Source organism: Leptodactylus fuscus, chromosome 6, assembly GCF_031893055.1.
Source record: "Leptodactylus fuscus isolate aLepFus1 chromosome 6, aLepFus1.hap2, whole genome shotgun sequence".
Lineage (NCBI taxonomy): Eukaryota > Metazoa > Chordata > Amphibia > Anura > Leptodactylidae > Leptodactylus > Leptodactylus fuscus.
Genome location: NC_134270.1, coordinates 138,117,599 through 138,142,571, shown reverse-complemented (window position 1 = coordinate 138,142,571; position 24,973 = coordinate 138,117,599). Strand labels below are relative to the sequence as shown.

Genomic DNA, 24,973 nt, shown 5'->3' with positions numbered 1-24,973 from the left:
ACTCGTGGGCCCACAGCAGTCTGGTGAGTACCCTTGCATGTCATGTCCATTTCTACCAATATTGATGTTGCAGTTGGCAGGAGTGGATAGGTCAGGGTTCCCTGCAGGTAACGGAGTAGATAGCGATGGGATTAGGGAATTATTGAATAGCATGAGGGAATTGTTGTCGCGGTGTGAACAGGGTGTTTATTGGTTCGCGGGTGCTGGTGTGGCTTCTTCCCGTAGTTTTGATAGTGGCTTCACAAGGTGCAGCGGTATCGGCAGGTTCAGCGGGACCAGCGGGTGTGACGGTGTCCGTCGTGCAGACAGAGAAGGAGAGGGTGGACCCTGTGCGCTTGTATTATAGGGCTCGGGGGGAGGTGTATGAGTGTTTTGAGGGCCCACTAGAAGCACACTTGAAAAAGGAAGTGAAGAAAAAGATCTAGAAGGATGAATATGTAGAAATCTTCTCTTTGCTCACTTTGGCAAAATTTAATCTGGACAAAAGTAAGAAAGAGGATAGCAAGAAAGAGGAGGAGAAAAAACGGAGGTGGCGCCTGATTCTGCAGACTTTTGAAAATTGGCTCCAGGCCTTTTCCATCCTAGCCAGTGTTATTGGTGAAAAGGCTCTTGACAACTGTTCGGCCCTTTTTTGCTATATGGACTCAATAGGTGAGGCATATTGGGTGTATGGTGGGCAGACATGGCTCAGGTATGATGAGCAGTTCCGCCAGCGAAAAGCGGTGAGGCCCAGTATTTGTTGGGCCCAAAGGATTTTGGGCTGGGGCTGAGGGTTATGGCGCCAGTGAGGATTGGTTATTCATTTCCCGGGGTGGCTGGGGGAACTGGCCAGAGTGGGAGTAGTTACAGGTCAGCGGGGTCAGGTGCACAGGCCCAGCATCGAGACGAACTGTGCTGGCAGTTTAATGTAAATTTCACCTCAGCTGCAGGTTTAAGCATGCGTGTTCGTTCTATGGGGGAGTAACCCATGGATCGGCCAGATGACAGTGCAAACAAAAGGGCAAAGCTTTGCCCAGTGGTGGACATGTGTTGGACTCCAGTGAAGCTGGAAGCAATGCTTCCATATCTAAAAAGGCATGTGGACAGGAATAGGGTGCAGGTCCTAATTAGAGGGTTTTAGGGATGGGTTTAAGATTCCGTCTTCACTAATCGCCGTCCCCTTTTCTACTAAAACCTAAAGTCAGCGTCTAACCATTGAGGGTGGTAACCAAGAAATTGCAGAAAGAAGTTGCTTTGGGCCACATGTCGGGCTCCTTCGCATCACCCCTTTTGGAGGGCCTCATTGTTTCTCCATTGGGGGTGGTGCCTAAGTGGGAGCCAAATCAATTTCAGTTGATACACCATTTGTCATATCCTAAGCTAGCGTCGGTCAATGATGGGATTGCTCCTGAACTATGTTCAGTGGTGTATATGTCATTTGTACATTGGCTGCATCATTGCAAGCCTGGGGCTTTTTTGTCTAAGACGGATGTAGAGGTGGCGTTTTGGCTTTTACCCATACACCCTGACAGCGTTAGGTTGTTACTGGGACAGCGGGTATTATGTCGATCATACAGTAGCATTCCAATGGGTTGCTTGGTCTCGTGCATATTTTGAGGCATTCTGCACGTTTTTGGAGACAGTAATATGGTAAGGTATCAGGGATTGAATCGGTGATTCATTACCTCAATGATTTCCTGTTCATTGGTCTGGCTGACTCTATGGAACGCTCAACCTTGCTAGTGACTGCACAATGTGTCGCTGACAGGTTTGGCGTGCCGTTATCCCCAGAAAAGATGGAGGGCCAGTGTACTACACTGAGTTTGCTGGGTATAGAACTTGACACATAGGTGATGGAGTTCAGGTTGTCCAGCGATAATCTAATGCATTTACGAGAGTGGGTGTGGAGGGCACGTCATATGCACAAGATAATGCTCCGTGATCTTCAGTCACGGCTGGGCAAGTAGAATTTTGCTTGCAGGATTATGCCAATGGGGAGGGTTTTTAGTCGCAGGCTGGTGGGGGCAACGAAAGGGGTATCGAATCCTTAGCCTTTTGTGAGATTAAATGGGGTGTTTGGGGATGATTTGGCAGTATGGAGTTTTTTTTTAGGCCAATACCACGGTCGGTCGTTAGTGCAGTTGGAAATGGTTGACACTTTCGACTGTGACCTTTATACCAATTCTTCAGGTGGGGGTGGCTTCAGGGCCTATTACGGGGGGCAATGGTGTGTCACCCCTTGGCCTGACCGGTGGCAGGAGATGGGGCTGACATAAAACTTGTCATTGTTAGAGTTGTTTCCGATTGTTGTTGCAGTGTCCATTTGGGGTGAGGTTTTCCAAGATAAAAAGATTAGGTTTCGTTGTGAAACTTGGATAGAGAATTTGTGTCCCTGTCTATTAAACGGCCCGGTGGGCTACGAGGGGGAAATGTGGAAATGGTAGCGTGGTCACTAGTAGTTAAGGTTTCAGGTCCATGATGGATCAGTTGGGAGCAGGCAAAGTCGTTCAGCTGAGCACATTGGCAGGGACAGACATGTCCCGGTTCACTGTTGGTCAGCTTTTCTGGATGTGTCATCGGCGGTGGACAGCAGGCCACTGCTGCGTCACATTGATGGTTCTTTTCTGTCTCGGTATCAATTCACTGCTGTGTTTAGGTGTTGGTTAGATTCGTTGGGACTTGATGGCTCCTTGTTTGCTCCACATGCAATCCATATTGGTGACACAACGGAGGTGGCTAGTTGGGGGTTGAGCCCAGAAGTGGTGCATTGCATTGGCAGGTGAGACTCTCATAGATACCGTTCTTACATCCATCCTCAACTTGTGCAAATGTAATTTTGTTGTTGTGGTGTGATGTTTTAATTTTCCTACGACCCTTCCTTTTTTTCTCTTCTAGGCCCTCATGCATGTTTGGTTGGATCTTCCACCATTCTTTTGTTTTCTGGAGCGCAGAGTGGGCTGACATGAGGCAGAACGGTTGAGAGTAAGGGTTTTCCAGGGACGTTGTCACATTTCAGTAGATTAGTATCTGAGGCTTGGTGTGGAGTCAGGTTTTGCCCTAGATTCACAGGTATTTTCGTTTGCATTGGGCACTGGACATTATAGTGCTGCACGCTGGCAGCACTGACCTGGGGGTTTGACCTTTCAGGGATTTGTTTAGGGACATAAAGCACGATCGCGGCTTTGGTCCCTGTTCCTGGGGATTATCACTGTCTAGTCTGACATTGTGCCCAGGAAAACATAGCAGAGGGAGAGGCTTAATAAGGCTAGGATCAAAGTTAACTGGGCAGGTGTTGGGTTTTCTGTCCAAGAATGGTGGGGTATGTGTTCGTCATTCAGAGTTGGAGTCTGGGGAGGGTGAGTTTTGGTTAAGGCATGGTGTACACCTTAATGCCGTAAGTATTGATTTGTGGGCATTGGGCATTCAGGAATGCGTGGAGAGGGCCCTGGAGGTGTGGCAGATCTCTCATGCTTAAGGTGTTAAGGCGTGTTCACTGTGGTGCGTGGGGTCCATGGAGTTGGTGGTCAATTGGATAAAAGGTCAACGGTAGACTCCACCTGAAACATTCATGATTAAATTGCTCAATTATGGTGGATGGCCTGGTGCATGGAGAACGGTTAGAGGGTTTCTGTCCTGTGAGCTGGTACATGGGAGAAGGGGTTCATCTGGACTCATGTGGTCACGGCTGGTGGTAAGTCTATGGTATGGTTAAACTAGCATCCGGCTGGGAGGATTTGTAGTTTGGTTTTTGTAGCTCCAAGGACTCTTACTCAGGTTTAGCTGTAGCTAATTAATGTTAACATCAAGTTAATTTAATTAAGTTATTCTTGATGTTATTTATATTTATTGTTTGTAATAAATACAGCTGCTGTGGCCGATCCTCTGTCTCAGTCGTTCTTACAGGTGAGGGCTTGGTGCCTTTACAAGGCTAAAAGGAGGAATGGGTTTAGGCTGGGGCAGCTGAGTAGTTAGAGGGGTGGTGAAAATTGTAGCCCCGTAATCTGCAATGCCTAGTCATGCTGGGCAGTCTGTTCAATAACTTATAAGCCTTCATACAAATATCATATCAATTTTTCTGTTGCTAATCAAATTATGGCTGAATTACAGTTTAGATTTCTCTCTCAATAAGAGAGCAGTCTGCACCCTCCCCTATCCATTGCTGAGACTGTTCTGTCATTCTGCCAGGAGTAACTGTACAATAGCAAACAAATACCCCAACTGACCATAATATACAAGATGCAGGAGCACTGGACTGTAAATACAGGGCAACTTCATGCAACCAAGCAGATAAAAAAAAAATCTATAAGCACAGTCAGTAAAGCTGTTTGCTGTCTGTGAATAATATCCCATCTGTAACCACACAAACAGCAATATGATATAAACAGAAATAAGTGCATGGAAGACTTTTTTTTATTAAATTACAAACTGTGAGATTTGCAAAATCCTTAGTCTTTTGCACACAGCAACAGTTTGCAGACATGTCTCTGCAGGCTGTGAGAAGAATCAATCCCTCCCCTCTCCATTCATTGTATGATAAGAGAAAACACACTCACTGTCTTTTCATCTTGTTGCTTTCTTGCATTAGCTAGGCCTCCTTCACTTCTATACAGCTCTGTCCCCTGCTGAGCCTTTTCCAGACTATCAATCAAAATTACAAAGTGATCTGCCGAAAACAGAAAAAAATGCCTATTGTTTGTGCTTCATATAAAATCAGTTTCAACATTACTATACACACACTTATATGTATATTTGTTATGCAGGTGCAATAAATTAGAAAAAAAATTATGTATGCATAAGCGAAAGATATCTTCACCAAAGGAAATGTGGTAATAGTACACCTTAGTAATAGTAATAATAAACACGTCTGTCCAGAAGAATTCGTACCAGGCCGGGTGATTTGTAGCATAGCTGTGGTGTGTGGTTTCTTGTACTCATACCTCCCAACTTTCAAAGCTTAGCAGCATAGCAAATTTAGCTTCACCCACCTCTTTGTTGACTCCACCCTTTCTCATCCATTCTTCTATGTGCTGCACACAAGCCACCCCAAGCACTGGCACACTGAGTATAACCGACTATTAGGTGCTGATTTATTCTGTTATAACTGGGGCCAAAACCCGCACATTGTTACTTACCCTCTCCTCTACTCCACTCTTTTACACTACCCTCGGGTTGCCAAGATGATTAGTGTCATTTTAGAACCTTGGGTCTTCATTTTTATAGCCAATATTGATATTAATAAAAGTTGTGTTTTAGACTTTTGTTTTTGAGGGCACCCTTTGGTTATATCCTTGGTAGCAGCGAAGTTCTTATTTTAGACGAGTAGGTGAAAAGGTCATGTACTACATTTTCATGAAACGTAAAAGAGGATCTACAGAACTGGCAAACACATTAGGCAAGTTAGTCTACACTTACCAGCTCCAATTCTTATTCTAAGCTTGCTTGTGCATGACCGTATAATTGGTCAATGTGTTATCCGGGCTTTTCCCTGATAGGACACTGACCCATTCATTTCAATGGACCAATACACATGATGTTGAATTACACAGTCACGTGTGCGGGCCGACAGTCCAGGCTGCAAAATATGGAACAAGTCTTATTCCTGTCCGATTTTGTGGCCCTGCTTCCTCAGCTCTTATTCATTGAATGAAAAGGGCCATTTGATGCCTGTGTGCCGCCCGTGCCATTCATTCACAGCCGCTGGTTAGCACACAGTCTTGTGCAAAGGCTTTAAGCTGAAGCCTCATGTCGCGGAAACGCAGGACAGGTCATAAACTCCAGTTTTGAATGGTAAACGCTAGAGATGAGCGAACACTGTTCGGAGCAGCCGTTCCGAACAGCACGCTCCCATAGAAATGAATGGAAGCAGCTGGCACAAACACTTTGCCAGCGGCCGGTCGCTTAACCCCCTGCATGCCAGCTACGTCCATTCATTTCTATGGGAGCGTGCTGTTCGGAACGGCTGTTCCGAACAGTGTTCGCTCATCTTTAGTAAACGCCTTTAAAAAAAAAAAAAAAAAGTGTAAAATACATATTTCCAGTTCCAATTAAAACGACAATTCATACTGGAACAAACAAGCCCTCACACAGCTCGGTCAATGGAAAAATAATAAAATTATGGATTTCAAAAAATGGCACCACAAAACAAATGCTTTTTGCTTTTTTTTTTAGTGTTTTTATTCTGCAATAGAAGTAAAACATATAAAAATTAGATTGTAGTAACTGTAGTGAACTGCAGAATAAAGTTGATGTCAAGGTGAACACCATAACAATAAGGGGCGGTTTACATTTGCGCCCGTGTCCGGACACAAAGTCAGACATGCAGGACTTTGTGTCCAGCTAAAAAAAAACGGTTTCCCCGCAGACAGGCCGCAGGCACGGGCGGTCACCTTTACAAACTCATTCAAGTGAATGGGTTTTAAAACTGACCACTGGGTTTCCGCTCCATGTCCAGTTTTGCCAGGGCTGAAGACGGAAACTCAGTGGAATGCACAAACTGGACACCAGGTGCAAATGTGAACCTCCCTTAACGCTACAAAAATTGCAAATGTATTTTTTACCCTCCCCCCAATAAAGATGAATCAAACATAAATTATATGTACATTAAAATGGTGTCAGTAAAGCAATGCAACTCATCCTGCAAAAAACAAGGTCTGATACAACTATATCGATCAGAAAATGGAAAAAAAAAAAAACAAAACCTGAATCCTGAAAGTCAAAAGAAAATATTTACAATAAGACAGGTGATAAATGCTGGCAGCTATTCCTCTAGACTCTCACATACACATGCACAGAGTTCTTGGGCCCTAGTGCAAAAATATGTGATGGGACCCCTACTTACCAGTAGTAATTTTATGTGGTAGAGTGACCTTTGGGGTCCCCTCAGGGTTCAGTGCCAGATTGCAATCTCTGAATCTCCTATAGTTATGCCCCTTGTACATGCACACCTGGCTCAGCCGAGCATGCACGTGTTTTTAAAGATGGGGCTTCATATGTTTCTGTTATCAAAAAGATGAAGGCAATTTGCTGACAGTTTCCTATTCTGACTTTCTCAAGAAGCAGCTACAGAAAAAACTTAATTGCATGTGATGGCAGCGAAGTGTGATATCATGCAACCGCTGCTTATAGTTTATTATCAAGGCAATGTACCCTATAAAAGAAGCCACATACGTATTACATATGGAACAAGACCATTTATTTCTAGTAGGGTACATATGTTAATAGATATTAGAAAGATTCAATAATTCATTTTATAGATGATGAGATTGCACAAGATTGTAATGTTTTTTTAGAGAACTGAACTTCTTCACGCAAAAAGTCCCTGAACTGTGCAATGTATAAATAATTTTTATTATTATTATTATTATTATTATTATTATCATTATTCAATGTCCTAATGTAAACAATGCTGATCTGTAAGGGTCCCTCCTGACAGTAGGTCCCTGCCAATCTAAAATTGATGGTCTGTCTTAATGGCGGTCACACCTCCTGCCTCACTTCCTCATTTTCTACTGTTTTGATTCCGAATCTGTTTGGCTATCACGCATGCACTGGGTTTTACATCCTTTGTGTCCCCTGGCCCTCTAAAACAGTGGTTACCCTCAGACACACTATAATGGGGTTCACTGGGTGTCCGTTGGGTTTCTGCTGTTCTTATACTGAAACCAGCAGAGAGAAAAGCTCTCGATTTTTGACTGTTTCTGTGACGAAGTCTCCAGCACAGATGTTACCCTAGCCTAAGCTAGCCCTCTGAATAATGTACAATGGAGTGGTGAGCTGGATTAATACAGTCATTTTCATGTACTAAAAAATGTATATTCGTACAAAACACTTGATGTCCTGCAAAAAAGCAGACCAAAGCCAAGAAGAAAGGTCAAGTAAATCGCCATGCCTGCTAAACCACTGGTCTCTATGTTGATCTCTCTGCTGGCAGATGCTGCAAATAGCTGATCAGCGAGGGTGCTGGATTTGCTGATAAGTATAGGTCATCAATATATTTAAAGGGGTTCTTGGGGAGTTATCAACACTCTACTGTGGATGAAACAGGGGATTTTTGTTTCTAGAAGCATCACCCAAATCCTGAGCTCCTCTCCCCCCTTTCCTGTGCGCATTCCTAGTTACCTGTGCTATAGGGGCTGCCTTTACAAATCCTACATGTATGGACCAGTTTGGGAGAGGAGCAGAAAAGAGCCTGGTAGGTAAAGAATGCAACCTTCTTCTCTGATAAGATATATGGTACTGTAAAGTTTCTAATATTTCAATATAAAACTCATTTATGAAAAAAAACAAAACTGAAACGATGGTTATTTTTTAAAGCATCTATAATAGAATATATCGCATATATCTGTGTGGGCTACCACGTGGCTAGTTATCATATGGTCACATTAGTAGCTCGGAGGAGATGCCACTGACATAAATCCACACTCGCCTGTATATGAGAAATTATTGTACTTTCTATAATTCATGTTCCTTTGAAGGAAGAGAGTGACAGTCATAGCCATACATCCCAACTGTCCCGATTTCCGCGGGACATTCACGATTCCGATGACGTGTCCTGTGGTCCCGGTTGGTGGGAGGTATGTCCTGATTTCAACTCAGATCTGCGTCCGGAGTTCAGCTCCTTGCTTTGCCGCGTCCTCCGGCTACTGGCTGTGTAGACGCGATGTGATGACGTCACATTGCGCCTACAACAGTATTAGCAAGACTGCGGAGAGAGCGGCGGGGGAACGAGGAGAAGGTAAGTGTAATGTGTCCAAAAAAGAAAAAGTTTGGAGCTCACCGTGTATGTTCTGATATTCCAACCGGGGTGCACGATCAGCCTTCCGGGCAAAAAAGCAAATTAAATAGAATGTGAACAAAGGATGAAGATCAGCATCACTCGGAGGAAGACGTAGAAAAATTCTTTATTCCATTTCCAACGTAAAAAACATATAACAATGAAGAAAAAGTAATGACAAAAAACACATATTAAAAAACGCCGACGCGTTTCGGAACACGCAGTTCCTTAGTCATGGCTTGGAACTGCGTGTTCCGAAACGCGTCGGCGTTTTTTAATATGTGTTTTTTGTCATTACTTTTTCTTCATTGTTATATGTTTTTTACGTTGGAAATGGAATAAAGAATTTTTCTACGTCTTCCTCCGAGTGATGCTGATCTTCATCCTTTGTTCACATTCTAAGTGTAATGTGTGTACAAATTGAGGTGGAACATAAAACTGGGGGCAGATGAAGGAGAGGACGGTATGACACTGGGGGCAGAGATGAAGGGACATGAATCTGGGGGCAGAGATGTGGGGACATGTATCTGGAGGCAGAGATGGAGGGGACATGAATCTGGGGGCAGAGATGTGGGGACATGAATCTGGGGGCAGAGATGGAGAGACATGAATCTGGGGGCAGAGATGGAGGGACATGAAACTGTGGGCAGAGATGGGGACATGAATCTGGGGGCAGAGCTGGAGGGACATGAATCTGGGGGCAGAGATGGAGGGGACATGAATCTGGGGGCAGAGATGGAGGGACATGAATCTGGGGGCAGAGATGGAGGGACATGAAACTGGGCAGAGATGGGGACATGAATCTGGGGGCAGAGCTGGAGGGACATGAATCTGGGGGCAGAGATGGAGGGACATGAATCTGGGGGCAGAGATGGAGGGACATGAATCTGGGGGCAGAGCTGGAGGGACATGAATCTGGGGGCAGAGATGGAGGGACATGAATCTGGGGGCAGAGATGGAGGGACATGAATCTGGGGGCAAAGATGGGGGGGACATGAATCTAAGGACAGAGATGGAGGGGGACAAGAAACTGGGGGCAGATTAAGGGTGTATATGAAACTGGGGGAGAGATAGAGGGGGGGACATATAATTTACGGGTGACTGTAGGAGGATTATACTGTGTGGGAGCACGTGAAAAATGAATGAGAATGGGCGGAGTGAACATAACAGTGGGCAGAGCCAAATTGCCGCGGCGAGCGCTGCACATTTTGTCCCTCTTTCTACTTTTCAAAAGTTGGGAGGTATGGTCATAGCGCCCCCATAAGTGTGACAGCTATAGTGCCACTGTGACAGTGGTGATGGGCATAGCACTAACTGTAGTAGTGATACCTCCTGCACCCCCCTTAAAGTGACAGGACCAGAGATAGAGGCAGACATAAAACCACAGCACTTTGCAGTGAGGCGCTGACAACAAATTTCACATACGCTTCTCAGAATCTCAGATCTGACACAAGAAAGATCTATAGTTGTGGTTGCACAAAATTCGGGTGAATTCTGCTCGACAGTATTGACTCGTACTTTTTTTTCAGCATGGGGAGGAGGCAAAGAAAGTATAAAGGGAACGGAACGTCACTAACTTGGGCACAGCTACTTTCTGACTTCTTAAAGAAGACGTATCTGAAAATCTCAGCATCTCGGCACAATGAAATCTGATGAGCTGTACGATAAGGTGAGTAGCACTGATTTATTTGTTATCGCATAAAACGTAAGGCTACCTATAGAGCGAGACAGTATAGAACAGGGATGAGATGATGTCATTGTATTTTTTGCACATTTTGAGCACAAGGTTCTTGTCGTGTATAACACAATCTGCCGCCATTAATGTAAATTCTACAAATATAATAGAAACAAAAATCAACGCCCCAAATACACAGGGAACGATAGTAATAGCGGCAACCGGTCTACACATTCAGGTAATGCTGATGTAAAAGAATAGAGCGACCATCTGTCCTTGAAGTTCTCACCACATATGGTTTTGGCTCCAAAAACTGCATCAGCAAAATCTGAATGTGTGTCCTTGCTCTTAAAGCAATCCTCCATACATCCCATAAAAGGTCACAGACACCTGGTCATGGTTTCTTGGATGTAGTTTTTGAAGCTGAAACCAGGTAAGGATCACAAATGGTAGGAACCTGTATAGGACAGAAGCCACGTCTCTTCTCCACATCTGGAGTAGTGGGCTTCAAAAACTGCATCCACCAAATCTGAACGCAAGTCTTAACCCTTACAGTAGGTTCGCATCTTAATAGTAGCATGTAGCCCTTTTTATTATGCACTTCAACTGTATAGCCTTATTGTTGAAGATCGAAGCAGCGTCCTGCTCGATCTTGGATTTGGTCGCAGTACCCACTTGGCTGCTAAGCCCCATTCATCTGAGCCAAATCAGAGCATGAAAGCCATGGTGGAAAGCTTATGGTCGGAAAGTGAAGAGGACTTTGGGGCAGAAGTCCACCTCAAATCTCTGTTGACTTTCCACCGTTTGAAGGAACCTTTACAAGATTGTGCAGATGTCCCTCGCACTCCACCCTGCTCATCTGCAGGTCCTCTGCTGTCTGTGGGTGATTTATTTTGGGATGCAGAAAAAAAAATTTGAAGCTGCTTGTGAGAATTTTTTTTTAATGCTAGAGGTTTTAGGAAACAGAACCCGGTGTACTAATAAAAAAACCAGAAAACGCATTCACCTGACAAAAATACTGTGAACTTACCCCAAGGATGGAAATGAATTCCACCTTCTTCTCAGCAAATGTATTGGAATTAGCACTGTCTTGGAGAATATCTAGAAGTTATGTGTTTACTTCCTGTGTATTTTCTCCCATATTTATCCATCCTTGTTGGGTATAATGGAGTTGTGGTGCTATGTTCACACCTCTGCTATCCTATCTATTCTCCTGATCCATTGCAGGACTGGAAGAATAGAAAAAGATGCCAGAAAGGGAGGGCACAAACAGATCCTGACGTATCCTGTTGGCTATAATAGGGTCTGGTCAAGTTTTTGGTTTTTTTTTTCTGAAATCATTGGGCATAAAAATTGGGCTTGCAGGAGTTATTGATTGACAGACACTCCAATGCAGATATGAATATAACCTGTGAGCTTTTTTTAATAAGTTTTTCTCATCACCAGTGACTCATGACTAATGGGGGAAACCCTTCCCACTAATGGCAGTCCTATCATGTAGGTAGACCAGGCAGCTGCTAAGGACCCCAATGCAGAATTCCTCTTGATGCTGTCAAGCATAGCTCCACCTTTTTCTTTTTTTTTTTTTTACGACCAATAGGGGGAGCTGAGTGCAAAGAAATTTTTTCAATTCCCTTGAGTTTAATGGTAGCTGCATTAATTCCTTTGTACTCAGCTCCCAGTTACTATTGAAAGGGGATGTCCAGGAATTGAAGCAACATCAACACCAACCTTGATATGACCCTCATTGGAAGAGGAGATGTGGAAAAATAATAAACAGCTCATGGTCACCTCTTCAGGGCTCCGCCATGTCATCCAGTCTTCTCTCCCAGCCTATTACAGCCTCCAGGTGACTGCTGGGACCCAATCGCAGGGGCATCAACGTCATGGCTCTGATGCAAACACCATATCACATCCCACGTGACTGCTGAGGCCTGTGACTGAGCCTCTGCCATCACTCAGGAGATTAGAACAAGCCAGATGGTGCAGCAGAGCCCCAGAGTGGTGAGTATGAGCCTCCCCTGACTCGGGGAACCTCTGGAAAAAAAATCCTTGGGGCACTCCTACCAAATAATTTTTACCAAAAAATGAAAAACTACAGTTTTCATGTGTGGTTTTAGCACAGCTTTTGAAATTAAAGCTGGAACCACATCAAAACTGCATACGTCACAACGGCATCCTGCATCAGCCTGAGCCCTGTGCACTATACATCCCGTCGCGATGACGTAATGTGTGGTATATGGGGGCCACCTGGCTAGGAGTGGGTAGAGGTAACTAAATTGGGGCTGTTACTGCACCTCCATTGCCTATTGCTTAACAGCAGTCGGGGTCTGGTAGGGCCCCCTAAAGAAGCGGGGCCAACTACAGGATTCACCGGTCCCCCGGTTGACCAGCCAGACCCTGTTCCCAGCGGATTGTTGTGATACCCAAGTTAGGGGTCGCTGCTTTACAGTATGAAGACTATAATATATCACTTCCTGTGTGGACCAATCCAATTAAATATGGCAGCCACTTACAAGCTGAGTGGCCGCCTTAGCCACTGGATCTCCGCTGTACTATACATCTGAGACCCAGCAGCAGTCAGTGCCCGCATTGATTGTGGGCATTATCTCCATCCCCCCCCCCCCTTTCCTTGATGCCTTTGTCAAAGCTGACCAAAAAGCATTGAAATTTTACAATACCTTTGAATTTCAATTACTGATTACCCTCCCCCCCCTTCCCCTAGAAAACATATAAAAGTGAAAAAAAAGTGCACTATATAAACATTAGGTATAACAGTGTGTGGAAATTCCTGGGAATATTTCTCCCATACAGCGAACACTGTATCAGGAAAAAAAAAATCAACAGAGCCGAACTTCCGTTTTATTGCTGTTTTGTCTCTAATAAAAGCAATAGACTTACCCAAATAGAAATACATCTGGCCCTGCTAAAAAAAGAAGCCTAGGTTCACTTCTGCATTGAAGACGTCATTGCACAGCCTGGTGAAAATTGGCAGAAAAAAAAGTCCTGCACTGAGGACATTTTTGTATTCGCCACTTCAGTTTCAAAACAACTGGCACCCGACCGATTTATTCTCTGTTTGTTTTCATGGACCCTCAGAATTGGGGTCACGACGTCCTATTTTTCTACATGTGCCTCAGTACGTGCATGGCACTTACCTGATAATCATCTATTTCTGGTTGGTGGTCTAGTAATCTATCATTCTATCATTGTTTTGCATTGCTATAATGATAATTAACCCTTAATACACTGATGTACTGATAAGCAAGTGAAGCGCCTGTGTATATACACAGCAGTCACGCACCCTAACAGTGAAATATGACAGTTAAATATGCTTGGGGGGGTTGGGAGACTCCCATTAAGCGCAATTGTATTTGCTCTGTCCTCTTTAGGGTCCATTTTCAAGACAGTCCCATGATAGGGTAGAGGGATATAACATTAGTATTTAATGACTTATTCCAGGGCCCGCACAGCCTCTTCTGACACCCAAGGTTTCCAAATATACAGCAGATTCTCCTGTACTTACTGTGTGCAGTATACAGCAACTAGTCAACTAGAGAACTGCAAATTCCAGATATGAGAGGCTGAAACTTCTATAATCTAAAGAATATAAGATATAAAATGACCCAAAATGGTGCCCTTATGTACACACACAGAAAACCTCATCCTGATAAGTCAAATAAAATGACAGATATACTTGAAACCAACACTTACTCTGTCCTGGACTGCAGGAAGTATGATGGAGAGGTAGTCACTGGATAGTGAACACAGCTGTAAAGAAAGGGAGAAGAGCAATAGACAGTACATTAGTGGTAGGGGCAAAGGGAAACCTTGACACAAGGCAAAGCAGTCACAGTGCACTTTTATGAAGGTCCAGAGACCTGCAGAGCTGCCGTTGTATAGCGTCTACTCTCTACACAGTGGAACATCTAAGGGATAGCAGTCTCAATCTTCCCCCATTTGTGCTCTACTAATGCAGCTGCCCAGGAATGGGTTTGGTGGCATCTAGTGGAGCTCCTGCTGTATTAAAGAGATATTTCCATGATAACAAGTTATCCCTTATCTATAAGATAGGGAATAACTTGCAAATCGGTGGAGGTCCATCTGCTCAGACCTTCAGTGATATGGAGAACTTAGGAATTTTGTCTCCCATTCTCAATGGCGCAGTAATCAGCGCCACTCCATTCATTTCAATGGGAATACCAAGGAGAGCCAAGGTCCAACTCTCAGCTGTCTCTGAGATGAATGGAGTGGTGATGGCATCATCCAGATCACTGGTCCATTCAGATATGGGGACAAAACTCCCCTGCTCTCCTGACTGAAGGAGGTCTGAGTAGTCAAAGCCCCAACAATCAGCCAGTTATCTTCTATCCTGCTAATATGTGAGTACCCGTATAAAGTTCTGCAGTTGCATTAGGGCTGTGTGTTTTGTTACTTCTCTTACTACTGTGCTCCTTCAGCTATATTCTGGATACCGTATTCATTTAACATCTGCATAGCAAAAATTAGTTTCACTATCTTATTTAGTATTGAGATAGCCAGTTTCAGAATGGGTAATCTGAAACTTGTAAATCACATGATCAAAAACCATTGAAATACACAGATTAGAGCAGGAAACACTTGCAGTCTATTTTACTTCGCTGGCTCATGTCAATACTGTACAACTAAGGAGTATTGCAGCATCAAAAGTTCAGACATTTCTTTGCATAAACGCTATAAATCCACAGTTTAGGGTTAGGAATGGATGTATATCAAGAGTTTTGACTCAATTTACTTTAGAAATTCCCAGTGCACTAGGATGGCAATATTAAATACAAGGCACAATCTTGCATGCTACACGCTAGATGAATTGCAAAGCAAGAAGTATAAATTGTACCAAGATAGGAAAATCAAAAGAGCTTTTAATACAAAAAATATGACCAAAAGCAGTCCTTAAAAATCAGCCACCACTGCAGACTATGGTTGCCACTTTCTGCCCCAAGTTATAGAGAACAACAGCTCTGAAGCACATCCTACTGGTTTAAAATGGTAACATGTTCTGTTGGCACAACATTGCTTGAAGGATTGGTGAGGGGTAAAGATAAGGGCTTATTCGCATGGCCCTTTTTCTTGGAAGTGGACTGTCTGTGTTTTCTACATAAGCTGTATTATGATCAGCAGTTGTTAGTAATAGAAGTTTGTATCACAGGAGCTGTATTATTATCCACAGTCACTAGTGATAGGAGTTTTTATCACATGAGGTTTTTTTTATGATCAGCAGTAGTTAATGATAGGAGTTTGTATTAAAGGAATTTTGTGATAATCCCCACCTTAAGAGACGGATCCCATGAATTTTCAGATAGAATGGAATAACTAAATAATGTCACATGTGCTTCTTTTTAGTCTATTGGTCTGTGAAAGTCAAAAACAGGACACAGATGCCATCCTAGATATTGTCAAGTATATAGAAAAAATGGCTGATCCTGATAACTATGGACATATCATGTCCAGAAAATCAAAAGTACAGCACAGGTACATGGAAAACACCCTTTAGACATCACTATTTATTTTATTCGATTATAAGATGTTTGCAAAAATTCTTATGAGGTTGAATAATCTCTACAAAGGGAGTCTACCACCTCCCCCAAGCATATTCAACTGGCAGCACCATGTACAGAGCATGCCCCCAGTGCACCAACTGAATCATTCGAATAAGATGTCAAAGTTGTTTTGTTTTCCAAAAGGGACATATCATATCAAATGTATATGGAATATTTGTGTAATGTGCTCTGTAACATGGCGGTAACAGAGGAATATCCTTGGGGGAGGTGCTAGACTCCCTTTAACCCCTACGCCCTATGTTCTGGTGCAAGTGACTAACTATGGTGACCACTCTGAAGCATCAAATGGCCGAATTGGCGGTTTTTCCCCCCAATTTGCCTCCCTAAAAAAGTGGAATAAAAATTGATGAAAACATCATACATTCCCCAGTATAGTATCAATAAAAATGACATATTGTCCCACAAAAAAAGATGCCTTACAAAGCTCCGTACGCTGAAATATAAAGAAATCAAAGAAAAAAAATTTCTACAAAATTCTGAATTATTGTAAAGTTATTAAAACATGAAAAAAAAAACTATATAAATTTGGTATCACCGTGATCCAGAGAATAAAGCTAACATAGCATTTTTACCGCAGAGTGGGAGTCGTAAAAACAAATCCATAAGAATGTGGCGGCACTGAATTTTTTTTTCCACTTCCACCTCATTCTGAATTTTTTTCCCGGTTCCCAGTACATTGTACAGAATAATAGATGCACCATTTTGAAGTACAACTTGTCACGTCAAAATCAAGTCGACTTAGGGCAGGTTCACACCAGCGCCCAATCTCCATTTTGAGGTTTCCATCTTCTGCCGACAGGAGACAGAAACCCAGCATTCAGTGTCCGCCGGTGAGCGCCCATGAACGTCTTCTGCTCTCCGCGGTGAAACCGGTTCTTTTTTAAATGGACACAAAATCCGGCATGTCTGATTTTGTGTCCTGTTAAAAAAATGGTTTTGCCGCAGAGAGCAGAAGACGCTCACGGGCGCTCACCGGCGGACACTTTGCAAATTCATTCAAATGAATGGGTTGGAAAATTGCCTGACGGTTTTCGTCTCCTGTCCAGTTTCTCAGGCAGGAAACGGAAACCTGCAAAACGGAGATCGGGCGCAGGTGTGAACCCGCCCTAAGTTAACAGAAAAATAGAAAGTTATGGCTTTTGGAATGCAGGGAGTAAAAAATGCAAACACAAAAATGAAAAACGAAAGGGTTAACAAGAGTAATAAGGGCTGAGGGCTACTAGAACACAAGGATTATACCATATATATGTGTTATACCTTGTACTTATACTAGTACCAAGCCAATAATAATCATTTGTCTAGACCAGCAATCGACCAACTGGTAAAAATTGTGTGTAACATTGATGTAGACATTTTCTATCACAAATTGGTTGTACCAAGATGTACAGCAAGGCAATAAATAAGTCAGTAATGTAGACAGCGTCAATGAACATGTGTAGTCGGTAGAGTGAGAAAACCAGTACTGTATTGGTATGAGGTGGCGACCACAGCAGATGGAAATAACCAGTCGAGTTTTCAGACTAGAAGATCCTGTTACAATAGTAGGGCGGTGGCTCGTAATACAGGCGGTATACACATCACAATCACTGGAGGATCACCAGCAAGTACAAGAGATACTTATCCAAGAATAGGAATATGATCAGCCCCAGTGGTGTAACTAAAGTCTTGTGGGCCCCAATGCAATTTTTTGTCTGAGGCACCCTACCCCTGATAGTGATGGTTACTAAGGAGTTTAATCCACCTTAGTGTGGTTGGGGTAATCTGCGGGTCTCCTTGGTTTATGGGCCAGATGGAAGCTGCAATCTCAATACTGATGCCAGTGCTTATGGGCCCCCTAAGGCTCCTGGGCCTCAGTGCGACTGCACCATCTGCACCCCCTCAAGTTATACCCCTGCACAGAACCTGTACCATCCCTGTATTACTGCCATGAAAGTGCTGCGCATTTTGTATAAGTTTTTAGAGCAATAGCAAGAGGTCGAAGTGTATATGATGACCAAGCTGCTACATTTGGAAGGCTTTGACTATGGACTCCATGATGGAGTGTTCTGTGCTGCACACATACGCACTAAAAATGAGCGAGTACTGTTCGGATCAGCCGATCCGAACAGCACGCTCGCATAGAAATGAATGGACGTAGCTGGCACGCGAGGGGTTAAGCGGCCGGCCGCCGTCAAAGCGGAAGTACCAGGTGCATCCATTCATTTCTATGAAGCGTGCTGTTCAGATCGGCTGATCCGAACAGTACTCGCTCATCTCTTGTATGCACCTCTTTGAGATCACCACCAAAATTTGCACAAAAATGTTCCTCTCAAAAAATTATATCATATTGTTAAAGTGATTATTGAAGTCCGCAAACATGGACATTACATAAAGCAACATGTTTAATGTAAATACCAAAATATTTCCTGGTATATAGCTTACTATATACCTCAAACAATGTGAACACACCCTAACTGAGATATGTAGCATGCAAATTCAATATTGAAACCATAGACTCTAGGGTTTACTTGTGACATCTCATTGTACCCGACCATCACTTCCAGCACATGATGCCAGTTTTAGTTTCATAATTGCTGGAAATCACATTGCAGATCTGCTTTGGCTGAAAGAAAGTCCTCACTGATGTAGTGCCCCCTGGTTGTTAGCCGGTTGCAGCTAGGGTGGTCATCAGCAGTGTAACAAAAGTTTTGTGGGCCAAGGTGCAATCTTTTATCCAGGGCTCCCTACAGCAAATTTTTGACAGTGATAGTTACGGGTGCTGTAGCGATATCTCAGATACTTGAAAGAGATACAGCTGCAGTACTCACAACTGCAGTTATCAAGAATACGGTGAGTGAGCGGTTCAGTGCCTGGCACTGGGAGGCAGTGCCGCACCTCCCATGAGGCGACCTGAAGCGAGCGCTATGTCAGGGCCTCAGGGAGGGCGGCATTTTTGCTAACCTAAGCCAGTCCAGGACAAGCTGTCCTGGACTGGCTTATCACCGAGCGGTGGTTTGGGGAGGCCACTGAAGCAACGCTGCTCCGGCAGCCTCCCCTCACGCTCAGGCAGAGAGCAGGCAGTCTCGGGGCCTACTCTCTGCCGGCGAACGGGGCTAAGCCCCGCCCCTTCACTTGACCACGCCCCCGATCCAACCGGCCACGCCCCTGATCCACCGGCCACGCCCCCGATCCACCGGCCACGCCCCCGATCCGCCCCTCCTCCCGGCAGGGGGGGGGGCGGCTTTCTGCAGTTAGCTCGGGCGGCGAAAGGGGAAGGTTCACCCCTGCTGGGAGGCCCAGGGAAGGTGAATAAAAATAACAAACACTAACACTCACCTTTCCTTGGCCTCCCCGCTCTGTCCTTCCATCTTCAGCATCTTCGGCCATCTTCAGACGTCCCTGCTGTGGTCTGTGATTGGTCCTCAGCATTCACGTGGGGGCGCACTGATGTCATTATGCCGCTACATCCCATGTGACCGCTGGGGCCTAATCACAGGCTTCAGTGTGGCCTCATTCACATGACGGAACGGCCTCAGGAAAGCTGCTGAGCCCAGGAGAGGTGAGTATAAGAATTTATTATTTTAAGTCAACTCCCCTGGGCTAGCATCTACTGGAAAGGGGCCCGGCGACATGCAAGGTCCCCTTTTAATTTTCAATATGTACAACGGTCGTGGAAGCAGGCTTTTCCCATCCGCTATCATAGTGGTCCGGCCTTCTCCCTGCACCTCACAGGGCTCGGTCGCAGTCGCACCACCTGACCACGATTGTTACGCCACTGGTGTACATTTTTACAGAACATATGTTTTACAGGTTTCTTTGGTTGCTTTAGTTTCAGTTTTAACAACATACTGTTACTGACTTCCCACAATCCTTTTTTTATCCCTTATTATTCCACCTCTTTCGACCTCCAGTACTTTTTTGTTTAGTTCTTTTTTTATCCATATCCTTTTTTTTTTACTGCTGGGGTAGCCTTATCAGAATTCATTTTTGTGGGTCGAATAGTATATGTATATGCACCATTCTGGGGCAGTAAGTGTTGTAATTTTTTGTTATTTTTTTCTACTAACGGCTATGTGGGATTATATTTTGCCAGATGAGTTGATGATTTCATTGTACAAATAAGGGTACAAATAACTAGTTTTTATCATTTTTAGGGAAGCATCATGAGCAAAAAAACAGCAGTTCTGACTTTGTGTTTTTTTTTAACATGATAGGGTTGTTATGGATACAGTTATATTAATTATGTATACTTTTTTTTCTCCTTTCCTTTTTAAAACATAATAAAGCAATTTTTAATTGCCAGTATTTTCTATTATTTTTTTTTAAATATTTGTAAAGATTTTACATTTTTATTGCTGCATATACAGTGGCTTGCAAAAGTATTCACACCCCTTGAATGTTTTCACTTTGCCACTTTACAACCATAAACTTAACCACTATGTTCCTACTGTACTGTATATTCCTAGTCTTATATTGTGGCAGATAACCTGTGGTGAGTGTCCCAGTGTGTAGCCATCCTTAAGCTTTTTTTTTCTGTGTAGCTTTAAAATTAAAGGAACTTATCGGGGCTATTTGGGACTCTAAACCAACCACTGGTTCTTAAAGGGGTTTTCCAGGTTTTTTTTTTAAGGTGTGTTAATAAGTACACCCATATTCTTTCAGCAGTGTTTTGAGTGATTTCTAGATGTCTCTTTGAGCTCCTGGAATCCTCTGCATTTGTTTATGCGGTTTAGCTTCCTGCTGTGTAGCTTCCACACTACTTCCCTCTCGCTGCGCCCACTCCCCCCCCCCCCCACTCTGTTACACCCCCTCCCTGGCTCCCTAGCTAACCCGCCCTCTACTAGCCCTTCCCAACTAACTAACTCAGCCCACCCACCCCTACTGCATCATACCTGCCTTCCTCTCTGGGAGAAGGCTCCTCCAATTCTTTTACTGTGCACAAGCTGGAGATGCCTGTCTTCCTCTCTGCAAGCGCATACACAGACTGGACTGTACTCTAACACCTTCACCTTAAAGAGATATTGAGTGCCATCTCTACTGCACATACAGTATATCACAGGCACCTTCAGACTGCGCAAGCGCTAGCAGAGAGGAGGAGAGGTGGAGCACTTCCCGGAGAGGAAAAAATATAAATATGATAGAGTTGGGGGGGGATTAATTGTAACATTCCATTTTGGAAAAAGGGAAACATTTCCGGATTATTAGAAAGTGTGCCTGGGGCTATGGGTAAATAAGTAAATTAGAAGTTAGGCGGGGGAGGGGGTTTAGTTTAGGGGTTAATTTTTATTTAATCATGGACAACCCCTTTAAGTGTGGTTTGGTGTCCCATGTTGCCCTATGCTAATGCTGTCCGTGGCCAGTGCCTTTGCTCCCAGTGCTGACACATGCTCAGCTCTTCACTGAACGCAGACTGCGACTTCAATACGCATGCGCTGGAATTTAGGCCAATGAGAAAAATATTATATAAATATACCGTTACTCTGTTAGAACATATAAAACACGAGTTTACACTTAGAAATTCCATGGATATGTATCTATGTATATAGGTATTACAGCTACAGATTTTCATGTCCTTTTATCAATTTAACTCAGCCTTAACAAGGCAAAAACATCATAGATGTGAATCTGATCAACTTTGTGAATACCGAATTCTTAACTATGCAACTTACTGCAGAGGCGCATACAGGAAGGAAGGCAGAGCTGAGAAACTCTTTATTCAGCACTTGCTGGGTATCACTAAATACTTAACATATTTCCTAAACACCCCAATACTGCTTGTGTGTCACTATAGTCTGGATAGCTACTTATACTGGATTGTAAGGCTTAGTTCACACGGGGGGACGGAAGGGCGGATTTTGGCACCAAGAGTGACGTGGGGAGCCAAAATCCACCTGCCACGACTGTCACGGCTTCCAACAGTCGCAGCTTCTCCCTCCGGAGTAGGCTCAAATGAATGGGCCGAATCTGGAGGTTGCTGCCACGAGGTAAATGCCATGGCTCAACGAGCCACGGAATCCGCCTGAAGAATGGGCAGCACGCTTCTTTTTTCTCCATAGACCACCGTTGTGAAGGGGCAGATTATGACGTGGATTCTGCGCCATAATCCGCCCACTCTGTGCCCGTGTGAACGGGCCCTAAATCACCCTGGAGGCACATCAATGAGTTTTGTAAATAGAGCAGGGGTCCTGGTGTCCATATGAAGCAAGAAGACAGTGTTCCATCATTTTCCCACCTGACCCCTTTCATGCTGTCTCTAGGTGGATTCTCTTTGGTACAGATGCTGGACATAATGCTCAGCTATTGCTCAGAATCTTTAAAGAAGAAGATACAGAGGAAGATCAGCCCAGGAATCAGTCACTGCCATCTTGTTTCCTTTAAAGGCTAGGCTGAGAGTTGTGACTGAGAGTTAAAGGAGTTGGTCTGTGATGACCTTTTCTTAGGATTAGCCACCAATTTTAGAGATGTGGCGGTCCGACAGCAAGAACCCCCGCAGATCAGCTCTTAGTAATGTTCACATACTGCGAGCCACGCTACTCACTCTCTGTACCATCTAGCGGCCAGTGTAGGTACTGCAGCGTTGTCCTTTAGACTTGATTGGGACAGCACTGCTATACCTACACTTGACACTACAGTTTGTACAGCGCAGCACGGCGTGCAGTATAGGTGATCAATGGGACACTCACTGTCGCCCACTTTGTCAAGCTGCTTGCTTTGATGCAGCATCTTGAGCCAAAACCGGAAGTGGATCCTTCAGGAAGAAGTTCTTCTATTATATCCCCCATTTCTGTTGAATCCACTTCTAACTTTGGCTTAAGAAATTGCCACAAAAATAGTCGTGTTTTTCTGAAAAATGTTGTATATGAACCTGCCCTTATGTATCTAACAAATAATGCAACGTTCTCTTTTCTTCCAGACTTTAAAATACATGGACTACACAACGGACTACGTGTCAGCAGATTACGATATTGAAATTCCAGAGATTTGTGACGTGAACAACATAAAGGAATTCAACAAAGTCTTTCAACCATGTATACAATGTCTTGTATTTCTGATAGGTATATTCGGCAACACATTGGTTCTCTTGACGTATGGGTTTGCCAAGCGGATCAAATCCATGACTGATATCTACCTGATAAACCTGGCGGTGGCTGACCTTCTCCTGCTCCTGACGCTTCCCTTTATGTCTGTCAGTGCAGTTAATGGTTGGGTGTTTGGAAACTCAATTTGTAAGGTGGTACAAGGCATGTACGCCATTAACTTCTTCAGCGGCTTCTTGTTCTTGACCTGTATAAGTGTGGACAGATATATTGAAATCGTCCAAGCCGTTCAGGCCCTTAAAATGCGTCAAAGATCCATTCGCTACAGCAGGCTGATCAGCCTAAGTCTCTGGTTGGTCTCGGTTTTGCTCAGTCTCCCAGAACTACTTTACAGCCAATCTAAACTTCATGACGGATCGTATATATGTAAGATGATATTCCCAGAAGAAGTCACAAGTACAGTCCAAAGCATAAGCAACATTTTTCAGATAATTCTTGGGTTTTTTGTCCCTTTCTTTGTGATGGTTTTCTGTTACATCTACATTACCAAAACCCTGCTAACCAGCAAGAACTTTAGGAAGCACAAAGCCCTCAAGGTTATAATCTCCATTGTGGTGGTCTTCTTGATATTTCAACTCCCTTACACAGTGATCACTTTCATGGACACCGCAGACCTTCTAGGAAACCATCAGATGCCTTGTGATGTGAGGAAGAAGAAAGATATCGCCATCATCATTACCAGCAACCTGGCTTTCACAAGATGCTGCCTCAATCCCATCATCTATGTATTTGTGGGGGTGAATTTCAGGAAGGAAATCTTCCTATTGCTAAAGAATTTTGGCTGTATCTCTAGAGCTACTTACGTTCGGCGATATGGATCAAACAGAGATTCGGCAACAATGGACACCAACAGCTTTACGTTGTAGATAGAATGGATGTACAATATCCTATTTCCAGACACTCAATGGGAGTGCCAGAGATGGCCATGTGCTGTACTTCAGCTATCTCCGGCACCCTCACTGAAGTGAATAAGAGTGCACCTACATTCAGCCTGATTTACAATAGGGGTGAAATACCACCCCATTGTCTGGATCAATGGTGTCCTCGGTGGTCAGTTCTCCATCGATCAGATATTCATCCTCTAGTCTGTGACTTTTGTGGTATAACCCCTTTAACATGTTTCAATCTACTCTTCTAGAAGAGATATACACTATAATATGATGCTTGTTACCGCAACTAGTATTAGAGTTTTCATATTTGATGTTGCTTTATTCTTTAAAACTGAACCAATGGACCTTGTCCTCTACTGAAAATACTATGTATTCAAAGCTATTAAAAGCAAACTTGTGTGAAATAAGTTAGGCTCTGTTCACTTTATACAACTTTTGGGAAAACATCACAGAGGTTTCCCAGCCATGTAACCTTTTTCACCATCACTTAGATTGCAATAAAATAGTGAATGAAATTAAATCCACCTTACTGATCCCCTGTAATGTCTCTGCTTCACCAGTCCCTAAAAGGTTCTGTTTCCTGGCCTTCAGTGGCAACCTCTGACCATGGTCCTGCACACACTGCAAGCTCAAACATAGCAACAGCAGTGACCTCAGTGGTTTGGATATGTCAGTGATACAGCCACAGATTGGCTGCAGTGGTTGCATGGTCATATCGGGACATCTTTGCTGGAGACCTGGACACAGAGAACAACAAGGGACTGGGGACTTAGCGGGACATGCATGGTCTAGTCCAGGGGTGCCCAATATGTCGATCACGATATACCGGTCGATCGCGAAGACGTATGGGTCGATCGCAGGATCGGTGTCTGCTTGTTGACAGCGCAGGCAGAGAATCAACTCTGGACACTGGCAGGCTGGGGCCTTGCACTCGTTCGTAGTCAGGGCTGCGGCGGCCCCGCCTGCCAGTGTCCGGAGAT

The 24,973-nt window shown here is 44.0% G+C and overlaps 2 protein-coding genes across 2 annotated transcripts in view; one reads left to right on the top strand and one right to left on the bottom strand.

Moving 5' to 3' along the window:
* TUBG1 (tubulin gamma 1) overlaps positions 1-24,973 on the bottom strand; it is a 549,244-nt gene that overhangs the window by 373,796 nt on the left and 150,475 nt on the right. The window lies entirely within an intron of this gene.
* CCR10 (C-C motif chemokine receptor 10) lies at positions 10,395-23,969 on the top strand. Its single transcript, XM_075279112.1, has 4 exons — positions 10,395-10,421; positions 10,842-10,860; positions 11,056-11,306; positions 22,920-23,969. Exons 1-4 carry the CDS (start codon positions 10,395-10,397, stop codon positions 23,967-23,969), a joined length of 1,347 nt encoding a protein of 448 aa, XP_075135213.1.